We start from the raw sequence: 25,848 nt of genomic DNA on the forward strand, positions 1-25,848 counted from the left end.
TAATCCTTTTTTGGCTTCTTCCTTTTAATACGCTCAAAGAGACTGGGATGTAGTCCAGAGTTTTCTTCTCCATCATCTATAACCAACTTGAATTTTGACAACTTGTTTTTGAAACCAGACGTCACCATATTCACTCTAAGTGGCTATGATAAAGGATTTTCATCCACTGTCATCTTCTTCTTATCATCGAGCGTAATTCGTCTTGATTCAATGGCATCCTGTAATACGTGGTGAAAAACCAAGCAATTGTTAGTTAAATGTGACCATGCATTATGCCACTTACAATATTTTTTACCCTGAATTTGTTCAGGGCTTGGCAATTTATCCTTATCGCTCAGCTTTATCTGCTTATCGTTATATAATTTATCAAATATAAGGTCAGCTTTGGTTACATCGAACGAGAACGTTCTAGCTTTTATGTTTTCATCTTTCATAGGCTCATCCTTACCCAATGGTCTAGGCTTAGCCATTATAGGACAAGTATACGTGTCTCCTTTGACTAATTCGGTCAAACACATTTCGGTCTGATCGTATGACTCGTTATTGATGGTATGAACATCAAAATTTGGGTCTCTATAATAAGTCCCCTTGCTAGAATTTTTTATCTGCTCTTCTTCTCTTATCAATCGTTCATACCTAATCACATTCGCGCTCAATTGGAAAAGGTCAGGAAATTCGTTGTCTTGGAATTTCTTTTTCAAATCAAAGCTCAAACAACTTTGACCGATTTTGACAAACTCTTTTTCGAGCAAGGGTGCAAAACATTTACTTCTTGCTGTCTTGAACCTTTGGAGGAAACTTTCTGCCCATTCATTTGGCATTTGACGTAGATTCGCCAAATCGGCCAAAATAACTTCAGATTCAGTCTTAAAAAACTAAGCGTGGAATAATTGTTCCAATTGTTACCATGTTTGAACAGAGTTCGCTAGTAAATTGATGAACCAGGAGAAAGCTACTCCTGTTAATGAACTAGGGAAAAGCCTCATTTTATAATAATCAGTCACGTCACCACTTTACAGTGTGAATCGCCCTATGTGTTCTAGAGTAGACACCTCCCTTAAATCGGTAAACAGTGAGAATTCTGGCACTTTATACCTTCTAGGCCATGGATATGCTTGGTCTACCCAATCAGGATATGGCTTTGTGTAAGTCGGCCTAATGACAGGACGTACCTCAAAAGCCATCTGATCCTGTACGATTTCCATAATTTGATTTCTCAACATGACGTTGGAGTCATATGAAATTCCTACAGGTTGGTTAACCGGTTGATTTGTTTGAGGCCTGATGTTTGGTCCTTGATTGGCAACAAAGTTACCATGATTTGAGCTATTGTTACCATTAGTCTGAACATTTATTCCCTCATAAACACGTGGGGTATTCTGCCCATTATTTAGGATATTATCTCTTACATTTGGATTACCCCCCAAGTTAGGCGTACCACTACCATTATTCTGATTTGGCATTACACCATCTCCCTGGTTTGAAGTAGAGGGACCGAAAGGTGGTTCTACCCCTTGATTTGAATTTAAGATTGGGGGATTATGTCCCACAATTGTCCTAATTTGAAAGTGGTTTACAAGAGGTATAACTGGTTGACAAATTTGGCCTACTAACTTAATCATTATTTCGTTCAAAGTATTCAGTTGTTTGACCATGTTGTCATAATGCGCATTCCCATTCTGGGTAAATCTTTCCATATTATGAATATTTCGAAGATTTACCTGTTCAACGACATCTTGTGTGAGTTCTCCAAGTAGTGCACGCATAGTTCGAGGACTCAACTCTGTCATTGATTCGTAACGATTGTTACTGCTCTGATTCTGTCCATTTGTTCGTGGAGAGCTATGCTACTCCTCATATCGCTCGATCACAGATTGGACTCCTCCCTGACTTGCTGTTTTCTTATCGGATCTCTGAGGCATATTGTTTCACCTTTTGTATCTTCAACACCAAACACCACTGGTCCTACTGGGCGTGCCAAATTGTTTCGCGCGAGTTAGTCGCTAACAATTAAAAAACGGATCAGACGATTGTATAAAGGACAAACCTCTTGAGACAAAGTCCCAAAAATGGGTGTTTTTATTGGCGATGACTTTACAATTGGAAAATAAAATAGAATGCCTCCAAGGGGCGCAAGCACACGAGTTACTGAAAAGAAGTGTTTAAATCTAAACTAAGAAATTGAAAGTTACATATTCTCTGTTTGTGAGTGTTTGATTCGGGGTCCTTTACTCTATGTCTTTTCTTTCTTTTATACTCCCTGGATGACCTCTTCGTGATCAACCGCTTAAAAACTGCTTGATCGCTCTATAACTGCCCACTTTCTTCATAGTGGCCAACTTGTCATGAAACTGCATTCTCTAACTGCTATCATTACTTTTTGTCGTTCAATCGTTTTCAATTGAATTCCTTGAATCGTGAAACGTGATAGGGCTACTCAATAACTGCTTCATTAACCGCACTTTTGGGTAACCATAACACTTATGTTTGCTATGATCCTGGGCGACTCGAAGGTTTGGGCGAGAACAGGGTCACAGCTCTTGACGACTGCATGACAATCCATTCGCTCAAATCTTGGGCGACTTGCAAGGTTGGATGATGGTATTACCGCGTTCATAGATTTTCCTATTTAGGTCTTTATCCTAAATTGCCTGATTGGGCCGTTCTTTGGACTATCTGATTTGGGGATCCTCCAATTGGGCTTCATTCCTTAGACTTTTCGATTTGGGCTGAACTTTTTGTGTGTCAACACAAAGATTACCTCATCAGCAATTTTGGAAGGTGGCATATCCCCAGCCAAATCTACCACCTATGGCTCCACCATTCGTAAGGATTTCCACTTGTCTAAGGGAGAAGACCTTGCCACAACGGGCAGACTCATGGGAGTATCTGCAGAACTCAAAAAGCAACAAATCAAAAACCAATAGCACAAGCAAAGGTAAAGCATCAAAAAATGAATTACCTTCTGTTTCGACGTTTGGGGGGTCAACGCCCTGGGAAGAAGGTGGCTCATCCATTGGTTGTGATGAAGATTCTGGGACTGAAGATTTCTCTTTAAGCGTAGTCCATTCATCAGCTGGTTTGGACGAAGCAGCCTCAGCAAAGGATGATGGAGCAGGAGCTGTCAACACCAAAGCCTTCAAAGGAGAGGCTGAACTTTTCTGAAAAATCCAAATAAACCATCAGCACATAGAAAAGTTTCAAGTATGGAAAGATATGCTTGTGAGTAAACCAATTTAATTACCTTCCTCCTGACGATGAGAAGGGTGTCGTCATCATCATCATCAGCATCATCCTCCAAAATGGGAGATGCTGAGGCTGGCCGTTTGCGACTTGGGGCACTTTTAGCTGCAGTGGGCTTGACAGGAAGAGAAGTCGATGGACGAGCAGACTGTTTAGCACGAGCAGAGGAAGAGGGACTCCTAATGGACACAGGAGTGACCAAAACAGGAGAGGTGGAATAAATGTTTGGCTGGTCCAGTGAATGGAAAGCACGATTGGCATCAGTTGCAAACAATCTGCACTTCACTGACGGCTAGAGTCGTTCAAAAAGGGGATGGATGGCACGGCTAGGATTGAAGGGGGCTAATGAAAAGCTGCTCGTCAAAAGAATATTGCGAGCATCTATAGCTCCTGCCTCTACCTTATTAATGGTGTGGAAGCGGTCTATCAAATTTCTTGAATAGTAAGGGAGAACGGGCCAAGTTTGGCTAAAACCAAGTTGGCAAGCAAAAAATTGGGTAGCATATATTTCAACCCCAGCTTTGGCATTGGTCCTGATCAAAATATCATGGAACAACTTCCTCCTGGTCAAAAATTGAATCCAAACGAACAGAGAGGTGTTCGCACTATCCAGAGTAGATGGAGTTTGCACATAATCTGGAGTCAAAAAGGGAGGAAAAAGAAAGAAGGAATGGATTGAATCCAAAGTATAAAAGAATGAAAAAATGTCCCTTCTGGACATATTTACAGGAGTCAGGGGCTCAATGGCTAGCCCATAGCAGTTAGCAGAAGGATTGGAAAATGATAGAGCATCAAGCGATAGAAAATGGGCTCTCAGCCACATTTGAGTGAACTAAAGAGGCTCACTGCCAATGGGAGATGCATCATTCTTCAATTGGGATTGAAGAGAAGTCATGCCTCTATAGAGGGCAGCTAAAAAGAAAGAACACAAATTCGAAGGCCTACCATGCTAAATAGCTCATGGAGGGCTTCATGCTTGGCACACACAAAATGTATTTACAAAGCCAAATCTGAAGAAAGGCCACACGCTCAGCATGGGAAGGCTCAGCGCTCGAGTGGCTATGACAGGTTTGTAGACTTGAATAAGACTCGATGAGTTTTCTATCAAATTTTGGGGCGACACCAGCAATCAAAATACCAGGAAAACTAGTATCGCCCAAAGGTGGCAGATTTACTAAGGCCCCAACATTCCTTAAGGTAATGGACATGGGACCAAGAGGGAAAACAAAAGTATTATACTCAAAAGACCAAAAACTTAAAGCGATTGGAAAAAGTGTTGGGTCAAAAATAGGGGGTTGAAGAGAGATTTCTAACAAATCAGAAATTCTAGCACTATCAAAAATTGCTTTAATAAGATCATGGTCCACAAGGCGAGCATGCCATCTACGGAAAACGACATCGGATTTAGGCCAAGTGCGAATACATCTTTCACAAAGCGGCCTCAGCGGCAAAGAGTTTAAAAACGGAGGGCCTTGAGTACAAGAGAACAGCTGATCGACCGCCGCTTGTTCAATGGCCTCGGCGTTGTTGAATGAAGGATTTAGATAGAACTCATTGAATTCGACATTGGCTGGTGTAAGGAAGTTCAGAGTTATATATGGCCGAGTGAGGAGTTTCTGGAAGTCTTTGAAACTGAAGGAGTCACCAGATTGAGATTGTGAAGCAGCCATTAGGAACGAAATAGAGTTTGTCGAAGTTTGCTTAAGAAACGTAGCAGAGAAACAAGAAAATGAACAGTAATATTGCGAGAGAGAAGCGCGAAACAATGAGGCGTGATTTAGTGATGCAATGAAATGGCGTGTATTTGGGGGTTATAAGGGTTTGCAAACGTCACACCTTATCAGGCTATGGAGGAAAACAATGATTGAAATTCTTAGAAATTTCGAAAGTTACTGGGAAACACAAAGTGAATGTGGCAAAAATTAATAATTGATATTAATTCTGCCATAGTGGGGGGTAATTGTTGACACGCAAAAGGTTTAGCCCAAATCGAATAGCCCAAGGAATGAAGCCCAATTGGAGGATCCCCAAATCAGATAGTCCAAAGAACGGCCCAATCAGACAATTCAGGATAAAGGCCCAAATAGGGAAACTCATGAACGCGGTAATACCATCGTCCAACCTTGCAAGTCGCCCAAGATTTGAGCGAATGAATTGCCATGCAGTCGCCCAGAGCTGTGACCCTGTTCTCGCCCAAACCTTCGAGTCGCCCAGGATCTTAGCAAACATAAGATGTTATGGTTATCCAAAAGTACGGTTAATGAAGCAGTTATTGAGTAACCCTATCACGTTCCACGATTCAAGGAATTCAATTGAAAACGGTTGAACGACAAAAAGTAATGGCAGCAGTTAGAGAAGACAGTTCTATGACAAGTTGGCCACTATGAAGAAAGTGAGCAGTTGTAGAGCGATCAAGTAATTTTTAAGCAGTTGATCACGAAGAGATCATCCAGGGAGTATAAAAGGAAGAAAAGACATAGAGCAACAGACCCGGAATTAAACACTCTCAAACAGAAAATATGTAACTTTCAATTTCTTAGTTTAAATTTAAACGCTTCTTTTCAGTGACTCGTGTGCTTGCACCCCTTGGAGGCATTCTGTTTTATTTTCCAATTGTAAAGTCATCGTCAATAAAAACACCCCTTTTTGGGATTTTATCTCAAGAGGTTTGTTCCTTACACAATTGTCTGATTCCTTTTTTAATTGTTAGCGACTAACCCGCGCGAAATAGGGAGTGATTGTGCAATTATGATAAATTGATACGTTAGGGACTTTCTCTTATTTTAAGAAAATTGGAAAGGTCTTTGAGCATGCATGGAGATTGATGGCATAAACTTTGATCGTTATGTTTCTTTCGAAGTAATTCCATTCATTTGGCCTTCAAGATATGTTAAAATGTGAAAATTTCAAGAAAAAATTTATTAAAAAACTAAAAATATAGGAAATTAAAATCGAATTTTTGGTGCTAATTTACATACAACTAATAAGTTTTATGGGTTGGCAGCAAATAAAATTCTTTATTCTATACAGTACCTCTGCAAAGGGAGTTTCATAAGAAGAAACAAAAATATGATGCTAATTGTCCAAGTCATCGAAGATATATCATCTAATCTCTTTTGACGAATCGACCCTGCAGAAAATGAGTCGCATTGTGACAAGAACTAGAAATTCAACCACATACCAAATCAATCTTAATTGAGAACACTATATAGAGAACATATTCGAGAGTTATACCTTAACACGAGGACGTTTTTCAGCATTAAGTTTTCTGACTTGATAACGTATTTTCTTGGCGAAGAGTCGATTCTGCCTCTTCTCCTTGTACCTCAAAACGCTAGCTTCCCTTTTCCCTAACTTCATTTCCTCTTCTTTCTTCGCTCCAATCCCAGGATTATGGATATTTCCAGCCAATACTGGTACTGTCCATGATCCCCCATTACATCCCCAACTCACCCCCTACGTGAACAAACAGGTTCCTTAAATTGAGTCGGTGGTAGATAAATACTAAAAACGAAAACAAAAATCACTAATAAAGGAAAAGCCAAGTAGACAGATGGAAGAGGGCCCAATGTAAAGAAAAAGTGCAACTTTATTACATAATGGTCCAAAGATTCCTGTGTGGAATTTAATCGTCACCCCACCACTTATTTCCCTATCCTTCCACTATAGTACTTTTACATTATGCAGTAGAGTTTCTTTAAATATTTTTTATTACAAATTTTATTTTATGATTATAAAATAGAAAAATTATTAGGGCCTGTTTCGTAGCGATTTTTTCTCCTAAAAAATTGAATTCTTGATCATTATTTTACTATTTCAACCGTCATATTTGACTTCTTCTCTCACATGTGGACCTCACTTTTTTCGTAAGTATCAAAAAATTAATTCTCAAAATTACTTCTAAACAGGCTCTTAATGAATTTTAAACAATTTGGTCCAAGAGGGCCTCAATATATATAGCCAAAAGTCAGATACTATGCTCACCGGCCCTCGACCTACTCAGTGTCCAAGAAGTCGTAAGTAGAGTAAAAATATTGTTATCTATTATTAATCATTAGCAAAGCCGTTGATTTATTGTCTAATGAAAGGACTCAATTTCACTTACGTGATGATAATTATCATGATGTGCAAGTAAAACCGCCCCGTTGACTTGTTTCTCCATTAATTGTGGAGGAATTTTTTTTTTTTTGTTATGGTTAGTGTATTATTAAATTAAACACAAAAGATACAAAGAAAATCCCGGCTTATTCATCATTTCACCGTCAGTCTCACACTCCCTCATTAGGCTCTCCTAAATTGTAATTATATGAAATTATCAAAGAATTAAAGAACAATCAAAATACAGAGAAATTAAGAGTTAAGATCTTACATGGGCAAAAAACTCATCGTTAATATCAGGGACAGTTTGTGGAGTCTCTGCATGAATGTAAAGAGGACCTTTGTCGGACCAAGCATTCAAAATATCCTGATAATCCAGCTTCAAAGACAACCTTTTTGTCTTGTCGGCCGGATCTTTCCACCTTATATCAGCGGCGCCGCTAGTAACCTCCTCCTCCTTCACCTTCCTCTCGACCATCTCCGAGTAATACACCCACTTTTCTTCACTGGGTTCTCTCTCCCTGTTCCTCAACGCAGTCCGTGCAAGCTCGCTGTCCTTTCCTCCGCAGGCGTACGTTAGCGAAGCTGATGGCGACAAACTGGTGATGCTGATACTATTGTTATTGAAGGAAGAGGTGGTGACGTTGGAGTCGTCGAGGAGGCCGTTGAGAGTAGTAGTGGCTCCGCCATCCCCTGCAGAGAAGAAGTAAGCAACGTTGTCTTGATCATGGATATATGTATACTTTTCTTCCACCAAATTTTCTGGGTGTGGTGGGAATAAGTCCAGCTGGTGGCAGTTACCACCGTAGGCGGCGGCAGCTTCGGATGAAGAGGTGGGTATTTCAGTGGATTTTTCAGGTGTTTTAGTTTCGTCCGGCGAAAGCTTAAGGCGGAGGCTCAAGAACTTGGGTTTTCTAGCTTTGGTTCTTGATTTACGAGATTTAAACCTCCTTGAATTCATCGAGAAGTGAAGGCAGGCAGTGATTTTATTTTATTTTTTTTGCAGAAGAAAATAAAATTTGATATCTGAATTTTTATCTGTATATGAGTATCATGCAAAAAATATCGTGAGGCTGCAGAATCATACGAAAAGTGATGAAAAAGTGAAGCCCTTGTGGGGGAAAGACTTGACCTTTTTGGGAGGAGAGATATTTTATGATGAGATGAGGTGTTGCTTTAATTGAGGCACGTGGAATGAGGTGATTGGCTGAGAGTTGCAGATCGTAATGTTATCTAGATTTCCTGTTGGCGGTTGAATTTGGATATTGAGCAATTAATTAATAAATTGCGTTAAATATGGTTTCACTTTCACGTGCTTTTTACACGCGGCTCACGTGATGATTTTTATAATTACTACATAAATTATTTAAAATTCAAAATAATGTGTGACCTCATTATAAATCCCAAGCAACGCGAACGGATTGTCAATTCATGTACACTTTTTATTTTTTCAATTATGTTCAAAAGTATACTGCCATGTTTGGCCCCATTAATTTTAATTCAATTACATTTCATTTTTGTCTCTTATTTTCAATTACACAATTTTTTATAAAATAATATTACACGTAAATTGAAAATATCTTTTTCTTTTTCAACCACTCATTTTTCAAAAAAATACTATTCCACCCATTCTAAAAAAAGGTTAAACCCTAATCTTAAGGGTCCCTCACCACCCCTGCGCTAGAGTATCGTGAGGGAGGTAAATCGCAGGTTATGCCTCCAAGGGTACAGGGTGGAAGGCTGCTTGTATACTTGCATTTACCCAAGAGTCAAATCCATATTTCAGAATTCAAACCCTTGACGCAACAGCCTCAAGCAAAATTGAATTTCTCCACCCTCCCCTTTTACCACTTGGAGATGTGTCCTGGGGGCCTATTCCACCCATTCTCATTTACCCAAATGGGGGCTAAACGGATTCACAAAGACAATCTTATACTTTTACAGATTGCTTCAGGAAAATTTGGACAATAGGGCCCTCCTTGACCTTGTGGTTGGTTCAAGGAAATTAACAGTTTGAGATGTTACACTAGGGACGGATCCAAGTTTGAATTTAAGATCGGGATAAAAAATTTTAAGCCCGGCTAATACGCGAAAAAAAAAGTTTATTCATTAAAAATCTATTTTTACAAAAAAAAATAAAGAAAATTACCCTAAAAAAAATTAATTGGACCAGGTTCCCCGTCCCCTCTCCCCTAAATCCGTTCCTATGTTACACAAAGCGTGTGTTTGAATCTCATTTTTAATGAGCTTTCTTATTTTTTAACAGTACTTAATTCTTAAAAAATTATGCAATGCACGGTGTATTGTCAAGCAAAATAATTGTTGCAAAAAACTTTTTAATTCAAATGTCAAAAACACCCTCATTTTTTAAAACCAATTTCCAAAAATAACCCACCCATTCCTTCAGTTTTAAATAATCTCCCACCATTTTTTTTTAAGGGTACACTAGGAACACATATTCTTGGACTTGCACATTTTCCCAAAAGTCAACCTTGCTGTGTTTTTTTCATAATTTCTGAGAATGTGGCCCCCACAGATTCAGAAAATGAAATTGGCCAAAAAATCATTTGAATGGGGTTCAAACATACACTAATTCAGTGAAATAATAGGAACGGTGACTTTTAATATTTTGTGCTTCAATTACGGAAGTGTTTATGTTGAACAATTAAGTGATCAAGTCAAGTACTATTTCACAAAAATTATTGTTATTAAGTACTGCAAATGATTGATCATAGCTTCATATCTAGAATAGCCATGCACGTAGACTTCCCAATTTCACATCAAGTTGCACTTGAAGGGGGGGGAAAAAAAAGGAAAATTGAAATTAAACTGCAAAACTTGGTTATCTTTGTTGCCTTGCCTTACCTAGTAAAAATTTAAGTGATCGTCGAACTTACAAAAACGTATAACTAATGAGTACATCACTGAGGGAAGATGACTAGTTGAATCTTTAACCCTAATGTTGCGCTTTCGCATTCTTCATCTTTTACTCCAAAACCTAGCACGTGCCTTTAGTGAAATCTATAATCAAAATGTCTGTTGGATGTCACTTAGTGTGTGCTCTCCTCTGTGCAAAGTCATGAAAAAGTCACGAAAAAGTCACACCATTGCTCGCTCGAGCAAACATTGCTTGTAAGCTCATGACCCTTTTCAGTTCTTACTCTACTAGCTTGAGCTAACGATACTTGTCCCCTGTTTGAATCCCATTAAATTAAAATTATTTTTTTTCTCTTTCTTTTTTAGCCACACATTTTTCAAAAAGTTACTATTCCCCTTGTTATAAAATTGGAATAATGGAGTCAAACTGGTGCTTGATCTCATTTCTTCAATTTTTCTCCCCGTTTCACCAAAATTTGCCGCCAAAGAAAATTGGATGGACATGATGGTCCATGGTCAAACTTCCTTCCGCAGTCAGTGGGTTGGACTATTGCACTCTCTATATGTAATCGAGCCTGTGTCAAATGATATTTTGGACAACTATCTTTAACGGTTTAAACTGCCAAGTATGAACTCAAGAGCACTCCATTTGAAATAGCACACTATCCACCGAAATGTACCCCACATCCTCGGTTAAATCACGCCTTTTATCGCGGCTGTGATCCTTTATAACCTTGCTTACTACACCACTATCTTTCACCCATCCCTCCTAACTTACTTTCAACATAATGAAAACGTTTGGTCTTTCAATCACCATTTTCATTCTTCTTACTCCATCCGGCATTTTCTCGTCTTCGATTCACGACCCAGAACATGTCGTGCAAGACGTGCATAGGAGCATCAATGCATCAAGGAGGAGCCTAAGCTATCTCTCTTGTGGAACTGGCAATCCTATTGATGATTGCTGGCGTTGCGACCCCAACTGGGAGAATAATCGCCAGCGTTTAGCTGATTGCGCCATTGGATTCGGCAAGGACGCAGTTGGTGGCCGGGATGGTCGTATATACGTAGTCACAGACTCTGGTGACGATAATCCCACGAATCCTATGCCAGGTACACTTAGACATGCTGTGATACAAAATGAGCCTTTATGGATCATTTTCAAAAGAGATATGGTGATTCAGCTCAAGCAAGAACTTGTGATGAACAAGTTCAAGACCATTGATGGCCGAGGGGCCAGCGTTCACATTGCCAGTGGGCCGTGCATAAAAATTCACTTCACAAATAACATTATTATACATGGGATTAATATACATGACTGTAAAAAGGGAGGTAGTGCTATTATAAGAGACTCGCCTCAACATGTGGGACACTGGGAACCGTCGGATGGAGATGGGGTGGCCATTTTCGGAAGTAGCCATATTTGGATCGATCATTGCTCTCTGTCGAATTGCCAGGATGGGCTCATTGATGCCATCCATGGATCTACAGCCATAACGATATCGAATAATTACTTTACTCATCATGATAAGGTCATGCTCTTGGGACATAGTGATGCTTATACAGAGGACAAGAATATGCAAGTGACCATAGCTTTTAATCATTTTGGAGAAGGTCTCGTCCAAAGAATGCCTAGGTAAGATCAAAAGCATTCTATTCAAATTCATATTCTTTTTCCTTACATCCTCAACTATTTCTTGCAGGTGTAGACATGGATATTTCCACGTGGTTAACAATGACTATACTCACTGGGAAATGTATGCCATTGGTGGAAGTGCCTCTCCCACCATCAATAGCCAAGGAAACAGATTTCTTGCACCTAATGAAAGATTCAGAAAAGAGGTAATTAAAGACTAAAGAGATATCGATCCATGCACAAAATTAATAAATATTTAGAGCAATATGAAATTTTATTGTTAGTCTTGGAATCAGACTACTCGTTGAGCTTCTTGGACTTTGATATCATAAACCATAGACTTACCCTTGACGTGCGCAGGTAACAAAGCATGAGGATGCGCCGGAAAGTGAATGGAGTCACTGGAATTGGAGGTCGGAAGGTGACTTGATGTTGAACGGTGCCTATTTCGTGCAGTCCGGGGCTGGTGCCTCGTCCTCCACATACGCCCGAGCATCGAGTTTAGGCGCTAGACCATCTTCCCTTGTGGGTTCAATTACCACTAATGCGGGTGCACTTAGCTGCAGAAGGGGTTCTCGCTGTTAGTTAATTAAATGCTGTATTTGGACTAATTATCAGCATTTAGACCTTAATTTCAAATTATGGTCATATAAAATAGATGAAGAAAGAAAAGGAGATTTGCTGTTTACTTTGAAGAATATTGCAGTGCTAATTATAACACGAAAGATATGCACGAGTGTTGAATAATAACAAATCCTGCTTGTCTTCCCTTTGATTTGATTGATGTTAAAATTCATAATCACTCAACTTAATTGACCAACTAAAAAGTCTGATAGAATGATAATAACGGAAAGGAGGAGTATCACCCAAAAAAAAAAAGGGACATGCGAATATTAAATCGAAATTGATGTCGCTATAATGAATTAGATTAAAAAATAATAAAAATAACCATAAGTAATGGATTAAACCGTCCAGCGTTTTCTAGTGGTTTTAGAACGGATTGAACCAAGAGAATGAAATCTCCTAATGACTAAGAATCATCATCAAGGTTGACGAGGTTTCAAACTTTTTTGTCATGACCCGACAACCCTTTGAGGCTATAAGCTCGTGTAGGTTCAATCCTTTTTGTTAGTCTGATTTAGGACCTCACAAATTGTAGATGGATCCAATTTTTAGGCTCGAACTTTTTTGACACTTCTAGGTGTATTACTTAGGGAGACAATTCAAATATCAGCGCAGAAAATGTGACTCATGCAGACAGCTGACTCCTTTTCTCCAAACTCAACCAGGGGCTACCGAATCCCCTACTGGTCATCAAGGACCGAATATAAGAGATCAAACAAATAAATATAAGTATGAAGGATAAATTAGTTATTTTTTTTACTCACCTCATAATGGGTTAAGTGTGATTGTGCCAGAGTTGCTTGCATACATAATGGTGGGCTTTTTAAGTGGGTGAGACCCACCATGTGATTGGTTCAGTTAAAATTCCAACAGTGTTAGATCTGAAGATGGACAAAACTTTAGGGAAATTTTCATATCTACGTCGTTACTAAATATATATTCAAGATTTATTATGTCATTTTTATAATTCAAGTATTACTTTGTGATATGTTAATATTTTGGGAAATACTATATATCGAATTTGGACTCCGTAAATTCTTTGTAACTGAAATTAATTTTAATTACCCTAGTATTAAGCTGATCATTTATTGTTGTTTCTAAACTATCTCAAAAAAAAAAAAAAAAAAAAACTTCATTGGGCAAACTGCAAAAACAAGCATTTTGGTAAAAAAAAAAAAATAATAATAAATTTGTTCTTCATTCCAAAAAAAAAAAAAAAAAAAAAATTTTTTCCCTTCCCCCCCCCCCCCCCCCCCTCCCTTTTAATCTAGCTAGTATGAATGTTCTCATGTTGTAGAAACACATAATTTTTGTTTTATGACTCAATAATTTTCTAAGTCACTATTTAGCAAATCCATCCAGATATGCATAATTTGTAGAAACATATATTCATGTGCCATCTATTATGATTTATAAAATTGGATAAGTGGCGTGTTTGGTGGTACATATATAGCTCACAATTGATTTTTTTTAGTATGAGTGAGGTGATTTACATGTTTTTTATTTTACTATATTTTAAGTTGTATATCTTGAATAAAATTAATGACAAAGTAATTCCTGAATTATATTAGGTAAGGGTTGTTATTAATGACAAAGTAATTCCTGAATTATATTAGGTAAGGGTTGTAATTTCCTCTTATCGAGGCACAAACAAATCTTGATACATGATATGTAAATGCCATAATAAGGCCCTGTTTGAGCCTCATTAATTTAAAGAAATGTATTAAGGAATAATGATTGATAGAGAATATGTAATTAAAAAAAAAAAGGAAAAGTTTTTTAGTTGCATGTAATATTATTTTAATAAAGAATATGTGGTTAAAAATAAGTATCGTAGAAAAAATAATGAAAAAAAATGTAAAATAAAGGCCGACAAATAAGGGCTAAGCCATTTGACTATTCTAGAGAAAAATCATTGGTCCATTTTGAAACTCCAATTCTTGGAAATTCTTACCATGAAAACTTTTCCAGTTTTTATAATCTAATCATCATTGGGCTGATTGTTGGGCTGTTAACATTTTGGCCCATCTCGCTAAAACGTTTTTAGTTAGTTATCTTTCCGGGGTCTACGGTCTACCAAAAAGGACCCAACACAGATGGCGACTGAGCCCGGTTCGGCCGGCGGCTACTCCTCTGCTGTCGACGGCGGTATGACCGTAGACGAATGCGATAGCATGATCCGAAGGAGCCTTAGAAGTATTGTTCATTGTTTCTTTTTTTCATGGATCTTCACCATTTCTATCAGCTATAGGGTTTTGTGTTTTCAAAACCTCATATGTATGTATATCTGTGTGCGTCCAAATGTATTGCAGCTCCAATGGTGAAGTTTCTGAAGGAGCACCTTGAGAAATCTGGATGCAATATAGGAAGCAATTTCATCAAGGCTGTACGTTGTGATAAGCAAGTCAGTGGCGGCTACCTCCGCGGTGAAGGGGTAATTAAATGATTATTCACTGATTTTCTACTCATTAAAGCTCCCTCTCTTCCAACTAATTGATAATAATTTTATAATTTTACGCGTAACCGGTGAAAAATCGATTTTAGGATTTTGCTGATTACAGATAGTGGTGGTAAGTGTTTGTGTTCTAATTTTTATTTTCGATTTTTTGTTGAATAATTGAGATATTGATTTAGAATTTTAGCCAACCTTTTCTTTGTCTAATACGTTGTAATTTGTTACAGATAGTAGTGTGCAGTAATCACTTGAAAATACAAGATGAGGTGAACCAAGTTGTAATTCATGAACTCATTCATGCATATGATGACTGTCGTGCTGCAAATTTGGACTGGTCTGATTGTGCTCATCATGCTTGCAGTGAGGTTAAGAAATTTCATTTGTTTCTTGGCTCTTTTTTGCTAGGTTTCATATCGGAGTTCATTTCTTACTGGTTTATGTATTATGTTTATACTGTTTATGAAATTAGATTCGAGCTGGCCATCTTAGTGGTGATTGCCATTATAAGAGGGAATTACTGCGCGGGTTTGTGAAAATACGAGGTCATGAACAAGTGAGTTTTCTTCCATTACAAAAAATTGTCCATTGTTGCTTGAAGTTTCTTGTCATGTCTGGCCTTCATATGATCAAATGCGTTAATATGTAATCTATTAAATTCTTAAATGCAAAGACTCAAAGGTAGATAAATAATGTCTTTAGTGGTTTTCCGTGTGAACTATTCAGTTTTAGTTCTGTTAGATTCTGAAGGACCCGTATGAATTCTCCAAACTGAGTTGTCATTCAACATTGCATGTAACTTCCAGTCACTTCCATTCTTTAAGAGCTTTAAGTCAGAGTGTACTTTCTTTGAAGTTTAAACCAACACTTCCAGAGTATTTGAAAAAATAAGGCAATCGTTTATCTTCTAACTATCATGAGAGGGGTAATGCGTGGAATACTTTTATGAGCAAAGATCAGATGTAAAATTCAGTTTGACTTCTGAATTGCTTGAATCCCTTGTAGATTCACTTATAAAAGTTTCTCCAATGCAACTTCTAATTGATATCGGGTGTGCTAGTGCCAAATGTGATATTAAATGAGAGAAAAAGATGCTTATAGGCCTAAAGCAATCTGTAATCTTATAGTACATGCTATGCTGATGGATAAGTTTGATTGAGAGTAAGGGCATCTCTGTCTTGTTGATTAAAATGTAAATAGAAGGTTCGACCGCTTCATGTCAGTAATTAGGACACGTGGTAATGGAGTTCGGCCATAAATTCTTGCACAGTATCACTTTAAAGTTTGGATGTGCAAATAGATTGGGTTATGCAAGGAAGTACCAATATGCAATATTAAGTCATGTAAAATAATAATTTCAGCTTCATCTGGAGCTAACTTTGGTTCCTCTCAATATGTAAGGAGATGAAGTTTAATTATTACGATGCAATCATATAATTCAGGTAGACAGAGATAACCTTTTAACGTAACTTCTCTTGCATTCGTGTCACTTCTATGTTCATGTTAGAAAAAACAATCTTTGTTACTATAACAGCATATTGTTGTCACAAGGACATTTCTACCTAATCTTATATCATATTAATTTTGTGTACGTTGACCATTACATGTTTATATTCTTCACAATGCAAAGGCAATTTTCGAGGTAAATCTCTAGGACTTGTAGAGGGGGAGCAAGATGATGCAAAGGCAGGTCTAAATCTCTAGGGCTTGTATGGTAGAGGGGAGTGAGAGAATGAGACCTGCAAAGTCTAAATATGTATACAAATGGGAATGCCACTCCTAATTAGGTTTTAGGAGTCGAAGCGTCGCCCCGAGAATAATTAGTCTGAGCTTAGTTAATTTCATTTTTAACTATTATGTAACTTACGTTCATAGTATCTTGTGATTATTTGTGCACTTGAATGGTAACTTCTTGATATCTTAACATTCTTGTTCTAATCTAATCCTTGAAGGACTGTGTGAGGCGAAGAGTGATGAAATCCGTGACTGCAAACCCATACTGCTCAGAAGCAGCTGCGAAGGATGCCATGGAAGCTGTTTGGGATGTTTGTTACAATGACACGAAGCCCTTTGACAGAGCTCCTTGAGATACAGCATTATTAGCCATACTGAATTTTTCTTTTCATATTTAGGCTCTTGAAACACGTTGTATTGCTATAATTATTTGTTTTCCTCAGAAAACATAATCAGTTCACTGTATCGTCAGGCATTTACTGTTTTTGACTATCGAAGAAACGGAATTTGATTTCCCTGAAAATCTCAATTAAAGAACTGTCTTAATCATTTTTTTTTTTTTTTTTTTTTTTTTTAAAAAGTTTTAATTTTTTTTTTTTTTTTTTTTTTTGAACAAGCTTTAACTTGGATTGTAGTTATAGGTGCTATTATCTGTCATTGGATTTTTTTTAAATTGAAACTCATTTTCAACAATATATATTATGGGATCTACAACTTTATCAATTTTTTAACCACGCATATCATCAATTTTTATCAAAATATACTAAAAATTTGATTTTTAACTAAAGCAAACAAAGGTTATATGTCAATAGTGGAATTAATTAACTGGTATATTCCATAAACTGATCTAAATCTTACAATCGCTAAACTTCATCACATGTATCTTTACAACACCGTTAAATCTAACGTAATAAACTTAACTTGCTGAATCTTAATTGAGGACCGGTTATAGAGTAGAATAGGCTAAGATGGACCAAATTTTAGTTAGTATGGGCTTGTAAACCAAATAGAAGGAAACAATATGAGTGGGAAGTGGACTTGACAATTAAGGAAGACAAGTTGTGCCTTTTTTTTTTTTTTTTTTTTCCTTTTGGGTGTCACACGTTGTGTGTATAGAGTAGATCGCCAGATTTTTAGCATTACACAGATTGATACTGACGATACGTGTCTGGGTTCTCCGCTCAAATGTACATTCTCCCTCCCCGTTTAATTCTATTCCTCCACTCCTTAATTTTTCCCCTGCAATCTGCCCCCCTTTTTCTTTGTTTTTCTTCTTCATGGCTTCATCAGTAGAATCTCATCAGCCACCGGTGGAGGCGGAAAATATTCAAGACGCCGCCACCACCACCCGAGTTGAAGATGAAGTGCAGCCCATCAAATCAAACGTCACAGCTGTGGGCAGTGTTGCTGCTAAACTCATTGCCTCAAACACCCGAAAGCTTAGCTCTTTCCACGGTTTGTCCTCTTTTCTTTCTTATTGCTCTCGTCTAATTTGTAAGTTTGGTTGCTGGACGCTTAATTATACAGTATATCCTCGACCAAGATCGACTTAACATTCCTATCTCATGAAGGATGATGTAGAACACAATCGAACACGAACAAGATTGAGAAAGAAAGAAGATGATGGTGAAAAATAAGACTAGGGTGATGCTAGAGAGGAAGAATTAAAAAAAATACAAAGATTCTTTTATATAGGTTTAAATTGAACAAATTTAGGTAGCAAAACAACTAGGAAAATAATAAAAAAAGTACGAAAATCTATTAAATAAATTCTGAATTACAGGGTGCATGTTTTGTTGTTGATTAAAATATAATTTAAACGATTATAAGTTTAGTTTTGATTTATGATATATGTGGACAAAAAAAAACATGTTTAACCAGAAGTGATTATAAATTATTCACCAACCAAACATGAACTAATTGCCAGGTCAGTTATCCATTTACAAGCTTGAATTGAATTTTTGTAGATGAAGTGAGGATGTTGGTATTTGAGGAGATACTGCCAGCGGGAGAAAAACTCTCAGAAGTCATCAATCAAACCAATGTAATTTATTAGTTCTCAATGTCACGTGTAATTATTTTTCTTTTATCGATTCTTGCAATTTATATTATAAATGTTTTCTTCCATAGGAGAATGTTAAGTATCTTCCAGGAATAAAGCTTCGCCAAAATGTTGTTGTAGACCTAAACCTCGAAAATGCAGGTATTTGCACCTCCCAAGATTGTACTGCCCGTCATACGTGTGACAGGGACATTTATTTATTTATTTGAACGCTTTCATCAAATTCTTGACAAATTCATAATTTTAATAAAGGGTATGACACCTAAATTCGTGTACGCGTTGAATTTAAGCAAAAAGATGGTTTTTTTTTTTTTAGGGGGGGGGGGGGGGGGGGGGGGGTTTTTTTTTGGGGGGGGGGGGGGGGGGTGAAGGATGCAAACATGTTGGTATTTTTAACACCACATCAGTTCATGAAGAGCATATGCAGAAAGCTTGTTGGGAAGATAAGAGAAGATGGTGAAGCCATTTCTCTGATTAAAGTAATGGAAGTGAAGAAAGAAGGTCCCTGCATGATCTATACCCTAATTTCTGAACAGCTTGGAGTTAATTGTTGAGTTTTGATGGGGGCAAATATTGCCAATGAGGTCATTGAGCTTTATTTTCTCTTTTATACTTTGTATGGGTAAGTATTTCTAGATGAATATTTTTTCTAATGGTTCATGTAATGAGTCCCTGCTGTTTTTGCAGATTGCAGTCGAGCAGCTAGGTGACTGTTGGATACAGAAAACATAAAGAGACTGCAGAATAATGGTTCATGTATTCAACACTTCATACTCCATGGTCTCAGCTGTAAGTGAAACTACGTTTACTTCCAACTACTTAAGGCATTGGTGCCCTAATTACATGAAACTACTTATAAAATACAATATTATGTGGGGGGCAGAAACAGGGAATGTGCTGGGGCTTTTGCCAGAAATGGTGGGAAAAGTGGCATCCTAAACGAGTGATCTAATTACTAGACAATAATGCTAGTGCAGAGCAGTTCATTAATCCTTATTTGACTTCGCTGTACAGGTCTTTTGATGAGCTCGAAGCAGAGATTATACAGGGCCAGAAATTACAGGTAGACAACATATTTAATCGAGCATAAATATTCATATCCAAATTCGGAAATTCAGAGAAATTTCAGCTTCAGTATACATTCTTCACACACTACATAAATAAAATAGGTCCAAGATATGGAAGGAGTTGAACTATGTGGAACACTGAAAAATGTTGTGGCCATCGCAGCAGGTCTGTACTAACTTGATCTGCCCGTGTCAATTTCGACAAGTTGTGATGTCATTTTTTTTAAATAATAGCTTATTGTTCGACTGATGGAACGGGATTTGTGGACGGGTTGGAGATGGGAAATAACACCAAGGTAAAGCAAATGAAGTTTTATGTTAAAACTTATTGCTATGGTATCAACATGGTGGAGAAGTTGATTGATCAATGTGTGAGATTTACCAGGCTGCAATTATGAGAATTGGTCTGAGGGTTCCAAGCTACTTTTCCCTTCTGTCAAAGATACTACTTTCTTTGAGAGCTGCGGTGTAACAGATCTAATAACAACTTGCTGTAAGTAGGATAGCCAATAGACTCAATACCTCCATGACTTGTTTGGTGGGGATAATTCAATAGTACTAGATGGCATACAAGTATACACAAAGCTAAGATCTAGTTTATTATTACCATCCAGTCCTGTTCAATGCTTTGCACCGAACTTGTATTGCTGTCCTTCTGGTAAATTCCTAATTTTTCACCAGTACTAGGTAGACATGAACATTGTGATTTATTCTGATTTCAGTGGGGGGCAGAAACAGGGAATGTGCTGGGGCTTTTGCCAGAAATGGTGGGAAAAGTTGCATCCTAAACGAGTGATCTAATTACTAGACAATAATGCTAGTGCAGAGCAGTTCATTAATCCTTATTTGACTTCGCTGTACAGGTCTTTTGATGAGCTCGAAGCAGAGATGTTACAGGGCCAGAAATTACAGGTAGACAACATATTTAATCGAGCATAAATATTCATATCCAAATTCGGAAATTCAGAGAAATTTCTTTCCATAGATCAATAGTATGAACCTAACCCTGTCCTGAAACTTTTGAAGGGTGTCTTAACGGCAAAAGAGGTTTATGAGGTGTTAAGCCATCGGGGATGGTTAAAGGCTTAGAGCTGTTCCCTCTTTTCTCGACAGTGCATGAGATTTGCAATGGTCGTCTTCCACCTTCAGCGATAGTCGAATAAAGTGAGCACACTCCCAAGTTTTCTCTTGTGGGAGGTTCAGATCAATACTTGTGAAATTTAAATGAACAAAATCAATAGAAATTATGTTTCCTTTTCAAATTGCCTGTGCTGAAATTTGTTCCTCTGTACAACTAGTATGGCACTTAAACCTTAGAAGCAAATATTATCTTATGCTACATGTAAGCAGTTGAACACATGGCACCAGAAAATTTAATAGCTTTGGATTGCAGATCTCTCTCTCTCTCTCTCGATTGTGTGCATGCGTGAGTTTCTTCTACATACACAGGGTCAGCCACGAGAATGAGCTTCTCCTTTGCTCGAGAAAGTTTAGACAGCCTAATGCTTAGAGCATTTCTAATGGTGTTTTAAAATAGAGATTTAGATATCCAAAGAGGTCGGAAACCTCTCCAATGGAGAGTTGTAAAGGAGATGCAAATAGTATTCTCTGGCACAAAATGTATTACATCTTTGTTTTACATTAACAAAAGGCAAAAAGTGGATTTAGATCTTTCTATTGGAGGAGAATTTGGATTTAGATCTACAGGAAGGTAAATGAGGATGCAAAAGTGATTTTGAAGATACCAATTGACACCATCATTAGAGATGCTCTTAAAACGGCTTAGAGAAAACTGAAAATTGTTTACCTACGAAATAGCCCATCCATAGAAAGAATGGAAGAATGAAAACTATTTATGACGGTGTAATAGACCGGTAATTCTTTAACTAGCATTATTTGACAATTCAATCCTTTCTTTAGTTAGCCTTGTAGCACAAAATGTATTACATCTTTGTTTTACATTCACAAAAGGCAAAAAGTGGATTTAGATCTTTCTATTGGAGGAGAATTTGGATTTAGATCTACAGGAAGGTAAATGAGGATGCAAAAGTGATTTTGAAGATACCAATTGACACCATCATTAGAGATGCTCTTAAAACGGCTTAGAAAACTGAAAATTGTTTACCTACGAAATAGCCCATCCGTAGAAAGAATGGAAGAATGAAAACTATTTATGACGGTGTAATAGACCGGTAATTCTTTAACTAGCATTATTTGACAATTCAATCCTTTCTTTAGTTAGCCTTGTTTATCCATGAATTCATCAAGATCCTCGTTTGTCTACATTAGATGAGTTCCCACAGCCTACAATGCTACAAGAACTGTGTGAAGGAAGGCAAGATAGCTCTAACCATGCCATCCAGTCGACACCCAAGCACTATGCTCGAGCCTTCCTGAACAAATTAACCGAAAAGCAAACCTAATAGAAACAATTCCTGTTAAAAGTATACTATAGCTGAATCCATCTAAATCAATTAGGTCAAACAATTTGCATTATCATTAGCACAAATTCTCCAACTCAAACAAGCTTGACAGAATAAGCTCTGGATAATTTCCATTCACACTGCTTTTAGTATACTTAAATCTTTTTATTCCCAGCAAAAGATGGAATGGCATACAACCAGTAATGAGCGATATCTTCCACAACAAAATGCTGATAAATTATCAAAATAATTCAACCAAACTAAGTTCAGTTCAATGCTATCCTTAAAAAGAAATGCCACCACTAACTCGTCCCATGATTAAAGTTAAAGAAAAGGTAGAAATGTTGAAACTAACTTTTGTTCTTGAGAGACTTTCTTAGCTTCCTCAACTTGTGCCTGTTCATCTTTCTTTTCCTCTTCTTCTTCACACTATCAGCCCAGATAGTTAGAGGACTCTCAGAAACGGTTTCGTCATCAGGTTCAGATCGAATTGACCCGATTGAAGAAAAAACTGGGTGCAGAAAAAACCCAAAAGAAAAGCTCGGGTAGAAATGTGAAGAAATGGAAGGATATAATCTTGAATTCGCTATTTTCTGATGACCGGAAAGGGGGATTTCATCAGCTAATATAGTGGGTTCGGAGATTTGGGTAAGCAGATATGCTGGCGGTAATGACGGATGGCTGATCAATTTTGTGGCGTATAGAGACTGACTTCTCAAGAATTTTTGGAAGATTGAAGCAGCCATTTGCTGACTATAAAAAAATTGAGAGAGCGGTAGAAAATTGAAAGAGGGGAAGAAAAAAATGTTTGTTAGGGTGTCGGAATAGTGGTTTTTTGGGTAATTTCACCGCCAATTTCAAGACATAAACGATTACTTTCAACAAATGTTTAAGTGACTATTGAATTTTGCTATAAACGTTTCTCGATGGTCACTCTACTTGTTCCATCCACCTCCATTGGCCACTGGACACAATTTGTTGCACGATAATTTGATGCGACATGTTAAATGCTAAGTAATTTATCAAATCATCCTCATATTATCAGAAGCCAAACATGCCTAAAATCTCTCACAAATTCTCCGAAAACACATCATGCTCCTTCCCCCTAGAAATCCTTTAACTCAACAAACCTTTCCCGAGTCTCGCACGCACAAAGCTTCCTCCAAACCCTAACCCCCAAATCGATACTACCCCATTAGCGAAGGCGTGCACATAGAGGGACCAATTGAATGTAATTCTAGAACATTTTTTTGCACTATTTTCCAAGTATCGAGATGATGAGAAGAAGATGAGATATTGTCGACAACAGTCGACGACACATCAATGATCACGCAATAGGAAGCCGACAAAATTTTATATTTTCTATATTTTTTTCATTTCTTATAACTAAAACGAGAAATAGGATAAAATGTCATTTTACTCTTTATAATATAACTTAAAAATAAGTTATTTTAAAAAAATATTTTATTGGACAGCAAACAATAATAATGTTGGTGATCGCTTACACACATTTATTTATCGATTACCAATTATAACATCTCGATGATATTATTGACAACAAACGATGGTATACTATGATCATGCACTAGGAAGCAGATAGAATTTTATATTTTCTATATTTTTTTTCTTGTAACTAATGCGACGAATAGCATAAAAATGTCATTTTATTCTTTATAATACAACTTATAGATAAGTTATTTAAAAAATATTTTTTTTATTGGATAGACTTACACAAATTCATTCATCGATTACCAATTATAATATCTTCGATAATATTGTCAACAACGACCGATGGTATATCAATGATCATGCACTAGGAAGCCAATAAAAATTTACCTTTTTTTATATTTTTTTCATTTTTTTTATAACTAAAACGACGAATAGGATAAAATGTCATTTTATTCTTTATAATTAACTTATAGATAAGTTATTTTTTTTTAAAAAAATAATTTTATTAGAGGGGCATATTTCCTTAGTTGTTAATTTATATATTTTTATTACTTCTTTTATTGACAAAATTTTTATCAATATATTGAACTCTCAATATTTTTTAATATCACAACTTTTCAATAACATATTTCGTCATTTTTTATGAAAATATGTTAAAATCTTGATTTAACCTCCACCAAGTTGGGGCATTATTTTGTTTTTGTTTAATTATGAAAAAGAAATAAAAAAAATTAATTCAGATTTTTTATATTATTATGTATCAACGAAATAAATAAATATATTATTTAAGACATTTTTTTCGGACACAAAAACTCTTATTGATTTATTTATTTTTATCACATCATTAACAAATTAATTTTCATTTATCATTTTAAATTTATTAAAATATCTTTTTTAATTATAACTAATGAAATTCCAATGTCTTCAAACCCAGCATGTACATCAAATTGAAAAAGAGAAAAGTCAAAAGGTTCAACGGGGATTTCAAATCGGAGGTAATAAATAAATATTTTAATTTTATTTTGAAAAGAACATATAATTATATTTACACACCGCCAATTCAAAATAAATACAAATATGTCAAATATATATTTTTTAATATAAAACTTATTAGTTTTTAATTTGTTGATCACTTAAAAACTCATACCAATTTTACTAAACAATTGGTAAGATAAAAAATAAAAAAATATTTCAGCAATCTATATTAATTGTGTATTTAATTTTGTAGTCATGTATTATGTGGTCATAAATAATATTGAATAAATGTGCTTTATTGGAGTTTGTCAATTCTATATTGAAAGTGTACTGAATAAGCATTCTTTGTTGAAATTTGTCAATCACATATTAAAAGTATATCAATTATGGAAATGGAAAAATGGATATGCGAAAACTCTGTTTGAAAATTTGTTTGAGAAAATTTCTAAATTTTGAGATTATTACCTGATGCCGCCAAAAGATCGTACCTAGCAGATCTCCCGAGCGTGAGGACTGAGAAAGGGCACGAACAAAACCTTTCTGTACCAAAAAAAAAAAGACAAAGATGTGTGTTCTCGTCGCCCCTCCGATACTTAAGTTAGACATGAAATTTATATGAGAACGTATATTGAAATTGTATGTAAAAATGTACCATAGTCATGAGCTTTGATCATGTATTTATAGATGTTAGTGGTAGAGTTGTAAAAGGATTCAACTGCCTATAGCCCTTATCCTGTCATGTAGAGTGTTTATGTTAAAGCTATATAGTTCGAGATAGGGGGCATCAAACCCGAGCTCGAGCTTGCTTATGTGAGCCTGATGGTTGTGGCTCAAGGGAGAAAGTGATGAGCCCAATCGTATAAACTCGAGGATGTTCAAGCCATAGGAGAATGTTCATCAAGGTTACCATGACTTTGAGCAAGAGGTCGTGGGTGGTTGGATCACACAGAAATTGTCCACATCATAGGCCCCCTTGTATCCATTTTAAGAGCTCATACGCAATGTGAGAGTTTCTGGAATGAGATGCATAAGTACATTGGGTTCAAACATATGCATCCTCATGTCAAGTTAATAGGCCCCCAAGCATATAAACCTAGCATAGCAAGTTTTGATCATTTCGAAAAATTTGAAAAAGATGAGCTTGATTTCAATATTAAAATATTCGAATGTGCTTGACCCCTACCTTGTTAAAATTTGAAGGGGAGGAG

The 25,848-nt window shown here is 36.7% G+C and overlaps 6 protein-coding genes across 9 annotated transcripts; 4 read left to right on the plus strand and 2 right to left on the minus strand.

Annotated features, from left to right (window-relative positions):
• Positions 1 to 6,179: 6,179 nt before the first annotated feature.
• Positions 6,180 to 8,426, minus strand: LOC111389157. The gene is made up of 3 exons (XM_023014038.1): positions 7,613 to 8,426; positions 6,478 to 6,699; positions 6,180 to 6,373 (listed from the first exon to the last, which is right to left on the minus strand). The coding sequence occupies exons 1-3, from the start codon at positions 8,300 to 8,302 to the stop codon at positions 6,350 to 6,352; spliced, it is 936 nt and encodes a 311-aa protein (XP_022869806.1). The 5' UTR covers positions 8,303 to 8,426; the 3' UTR covers positions 6,180 to 6,349.
• A 2,551-nt stretch (positions 8,427 to 10,977) lies between these two features.
• LOC111389156 (probable pectate lyase 18) lies at positions 10,978 to 12,546 on the plus strand. Its single transcript, XM_023014037.1, has 3 exons — positions 10,978 to 11,854; positions 11,922 to 12,060; positions 12,215 to 12,546. Exons 1-3 carry the CDS (start codon positions 11,007 to 11,009, stop codon positions 12,437 to 12,439), a joined length of 1,212 nt encoding a protein of 403 aa, XP_022869805.1. The 5' UTR covers positions 10,978 to 11,006; the 3' UTR covers positions 12,440 to 12,546.
• Positions 12,547 to 14,528: 1,982 nt separating this feature from the next.
• On the plus strand, positions 14,529 to 17,213 carry LOC111389166 (mitochondrial inner membrane protease atp23-like). Its single transcript, XM_023014047.1, has 5 exons — positions 14,529 to 14,674; positions 14,791 to 14,912; positions 15,161 to 15,298; positions 15,403 to 15,486; positions 16,883 to 17,213. Exons 1-5 carry the CDS (start codon positions 14,575 to 14,577, stop codon positions 17,015 to 17,017), a joined length of 579 nt encoding a protein of 192 aa, XP_022869815.1. The 5' UTR covers positions 14,529 to 14,574; the 3' UTR covers positions 17,018 to 17,213.
• Positions 17,214 to 17,605: 392 nt separating this feature from the next.
• On the plus strand, positions 17,606 to 21,187 carry LOC111389173 (glycerol-3-phosphate dehydrogenase [NAD(+)]-like). 4 transcript variants are annotated; one of them, XM_023014061.1, is made up of 7 exons: positions 17,606 to 18,119; positions 18,632 to 18,708; positions 18,795 to 18,867; positions 19,134 to 19,310; positions 19,414 to 19,515; positions 19,741 to 19,789; positions 20,820 to 21,187. In XM_023014061.1, exons 1-4 carry the CDS (start codon positions 17,942 to 17,944, stop codon positions 19,184 to 19,186), a joined length of 381 nt encoding a protein of 126 aa, XP_022869829.1. In that variant the 5' UTR covers positions 17,606 to 17,941; the 3' UTR covers positions 19,187 to 19,310; positions 19,414 to 19,515; positions 19,741 to 19,789; positions 20,820 to 21,187. The 4 variants fall into 4 exon arrangements, with proteins under 4 accessions (XP_022869829.1, XP_022869830.1, XP_022869831.1 ...); XM_023014062.1 differs by lacking the exon at positions 19,741 to 19,789 and adding an exon at positions 20,657 to 20,705; XM_023014063.1 differs by lacking the exon at positions 19,134 to 19,310.
• On the plus strand, positions 19,474 to 20,882 carry LOC111389154 (glycerol-3-phosphate dehydrogenase [NAD(+)]-like). Its single transcript, XM_023014034.1, has 8 exons — positions 19,474 to 19,550; positions 19,741 to 19,789; positions 19,896 to 19,959; positions 20,179 to 20,286; positions 20,350 to 20,451; positions 20,516 to 20,585; positions 20,657 to 20,705; positions 20,820 to 20,882. Exons 1-8 carry the CDS (start codon positions 19,474 to 19,476, stop codon positions 20,880 to 20,882), a joined length of 582 nt encoding a protein of 193 aa, XP_022869802.1.
• Positions 21,188 to 22,311: 1,124 nt separating the features above from the next.
• Positions 22,312 to 23,154, minus strand: LOC111389162. The gene has a single exon (XM_023014045.1). It carries the CDS (start codon positions 22,960 to 22,962, stop codon positions 22,567 to 22,569), a length of 396 nt encoding a protein of 131 aa, XP_022869813.1. The 5' UTR covers positions 22,963 to 23,154; the 3' UTR covers positions 22,312 to 22,566.
• Positions 23,155 to 25,848: the final 2,694 nt, after the last annotated feature.

The sequence above is a fragment of the Olea europaea genome, unplaced genomic scaffold, assembly GCF_002742605.1.
Source record: "Olea europaea var. sylvestris unplaced genomic scaffold, O_europaea_v1 scaffold567, whole genome shotgun sequence".
Lineage (NCBI taxonomy): Eukaryota > Viridiplantae > Streptophyta > Magnoliopsida > Lamiales > Oleaceae > Olea > Olea europaea.

Bases quoted from the DNA above. Each gene is read 5' to 3' on its own strand.
- LOC111389166 (XM_023014047.1), top strand. From the start codon at position 14,575: ATGGCGACTGAGCCCGGTTCGGCCGGCGGCTACTCCTCTGCTGTCGAC. The intron at 14,675-14,790 runs GTATTGTTCATT...AATGTATTGCAG, and splicing joins GATCCGAAGGAGCCTTAGAA to CTCCAATGGTGAAGTTTCTG. The intron at 15,487-16,882 runs GTGAGTTTTCTT...TAATCCTTGAAG, and splicing joins AAATACGAGGTCATGAACAA to GACTGTGTGAGGCGAAGAGT.
- LOC111389154 (XM_023014034.1), top strand. From the start codon at position 19,474: ATGGTTCATGTATTCAACACTTCATACTCCATGGTCTCAGCTGTAAGT. The intron at 20,287-20,349 runs GTAAGTAGGATA...ATAATTCAATAG, and splicing joins AGATCTAATAACAACTTGCT to TACTAGATGGCATACAAGTA. The intron at 20,706-20,819 runs GTAGACAACATA...AAACTTTTGAAG, and splicing joins TACAGGGCCAGAAATTACAG to GGTGTCTTAACGGCAAAAGA.
- LOC111389156 (XM_023014037.1), top strand. From the start codon at position 11,007: ATGAAAACGTTTGGTCTTTCAATCACCATTTTCATTCTTCTTACTCCA. The intron at 11,855-11,921 runs GTAAGATCAAAA...TATTTCTTGCAG, and splicing joins CTCGTCCAAAGAATGCCTAG to GTGTAGACATGGATATTTCC. The intron at 12,061-12,214 runs GTAATTAAAGAC...TGACGTGCGCAG, and splicing joins ATGAAAGATTCAGAAAAGAG to GTAACAAAGCATGAGGATGC.
- LOC111389157 (XM_023014038.1), bottom strand. From the start codon at position 8,302: ATGAATTCAAGGAGGTTTAAATCTCGTAAATCAAGAACCAAAGCTAGA. The intron at 6,700-7,612 runs GTAAGATCTTAA...TTGTTCACGTAG, and splicing joins ACGATGAGTTTTTTGCCCAT to GGGGTGAGTTGGGGATGTAA. The intron at 6,374-6,477 runs GTATAACTCTCG...CATTTTCTGCAG, and splicing joins AAAAACGTCCTCGTGTTAAG to GGTCGATTCGTCAAAAGAGA.
- LOC111389162 (XM_023014045.1), bottom strand. From the start codon at position 22,962: ATGGCTGCTTCAATCTTCCAAAAATTCTTGAGAAGTCAGTCTCTATAC.
- LOC111389173 (XM_023014060.1), top strand. From the start codon at position 17,942: ATGGCTTCATCAGTAGAATCTCATCAGCCACCGGTGGAGGCGGAAAAT. The intron at 18,120-18,631 runs GTTTGTCCTCTT...GAATTTTTGTAG, and splicing joins AAAGCTTAGCTCTTTCCACG to ATGAAGTGAGGATGTTGGTA. The intron at 18,709-18,794 runs GTAATTTATTAG...TTTCTTCCATAG, and splicing joins AAGTCATCAATCAAACCAAT to GAGAATGTTAAGTATCTTCC.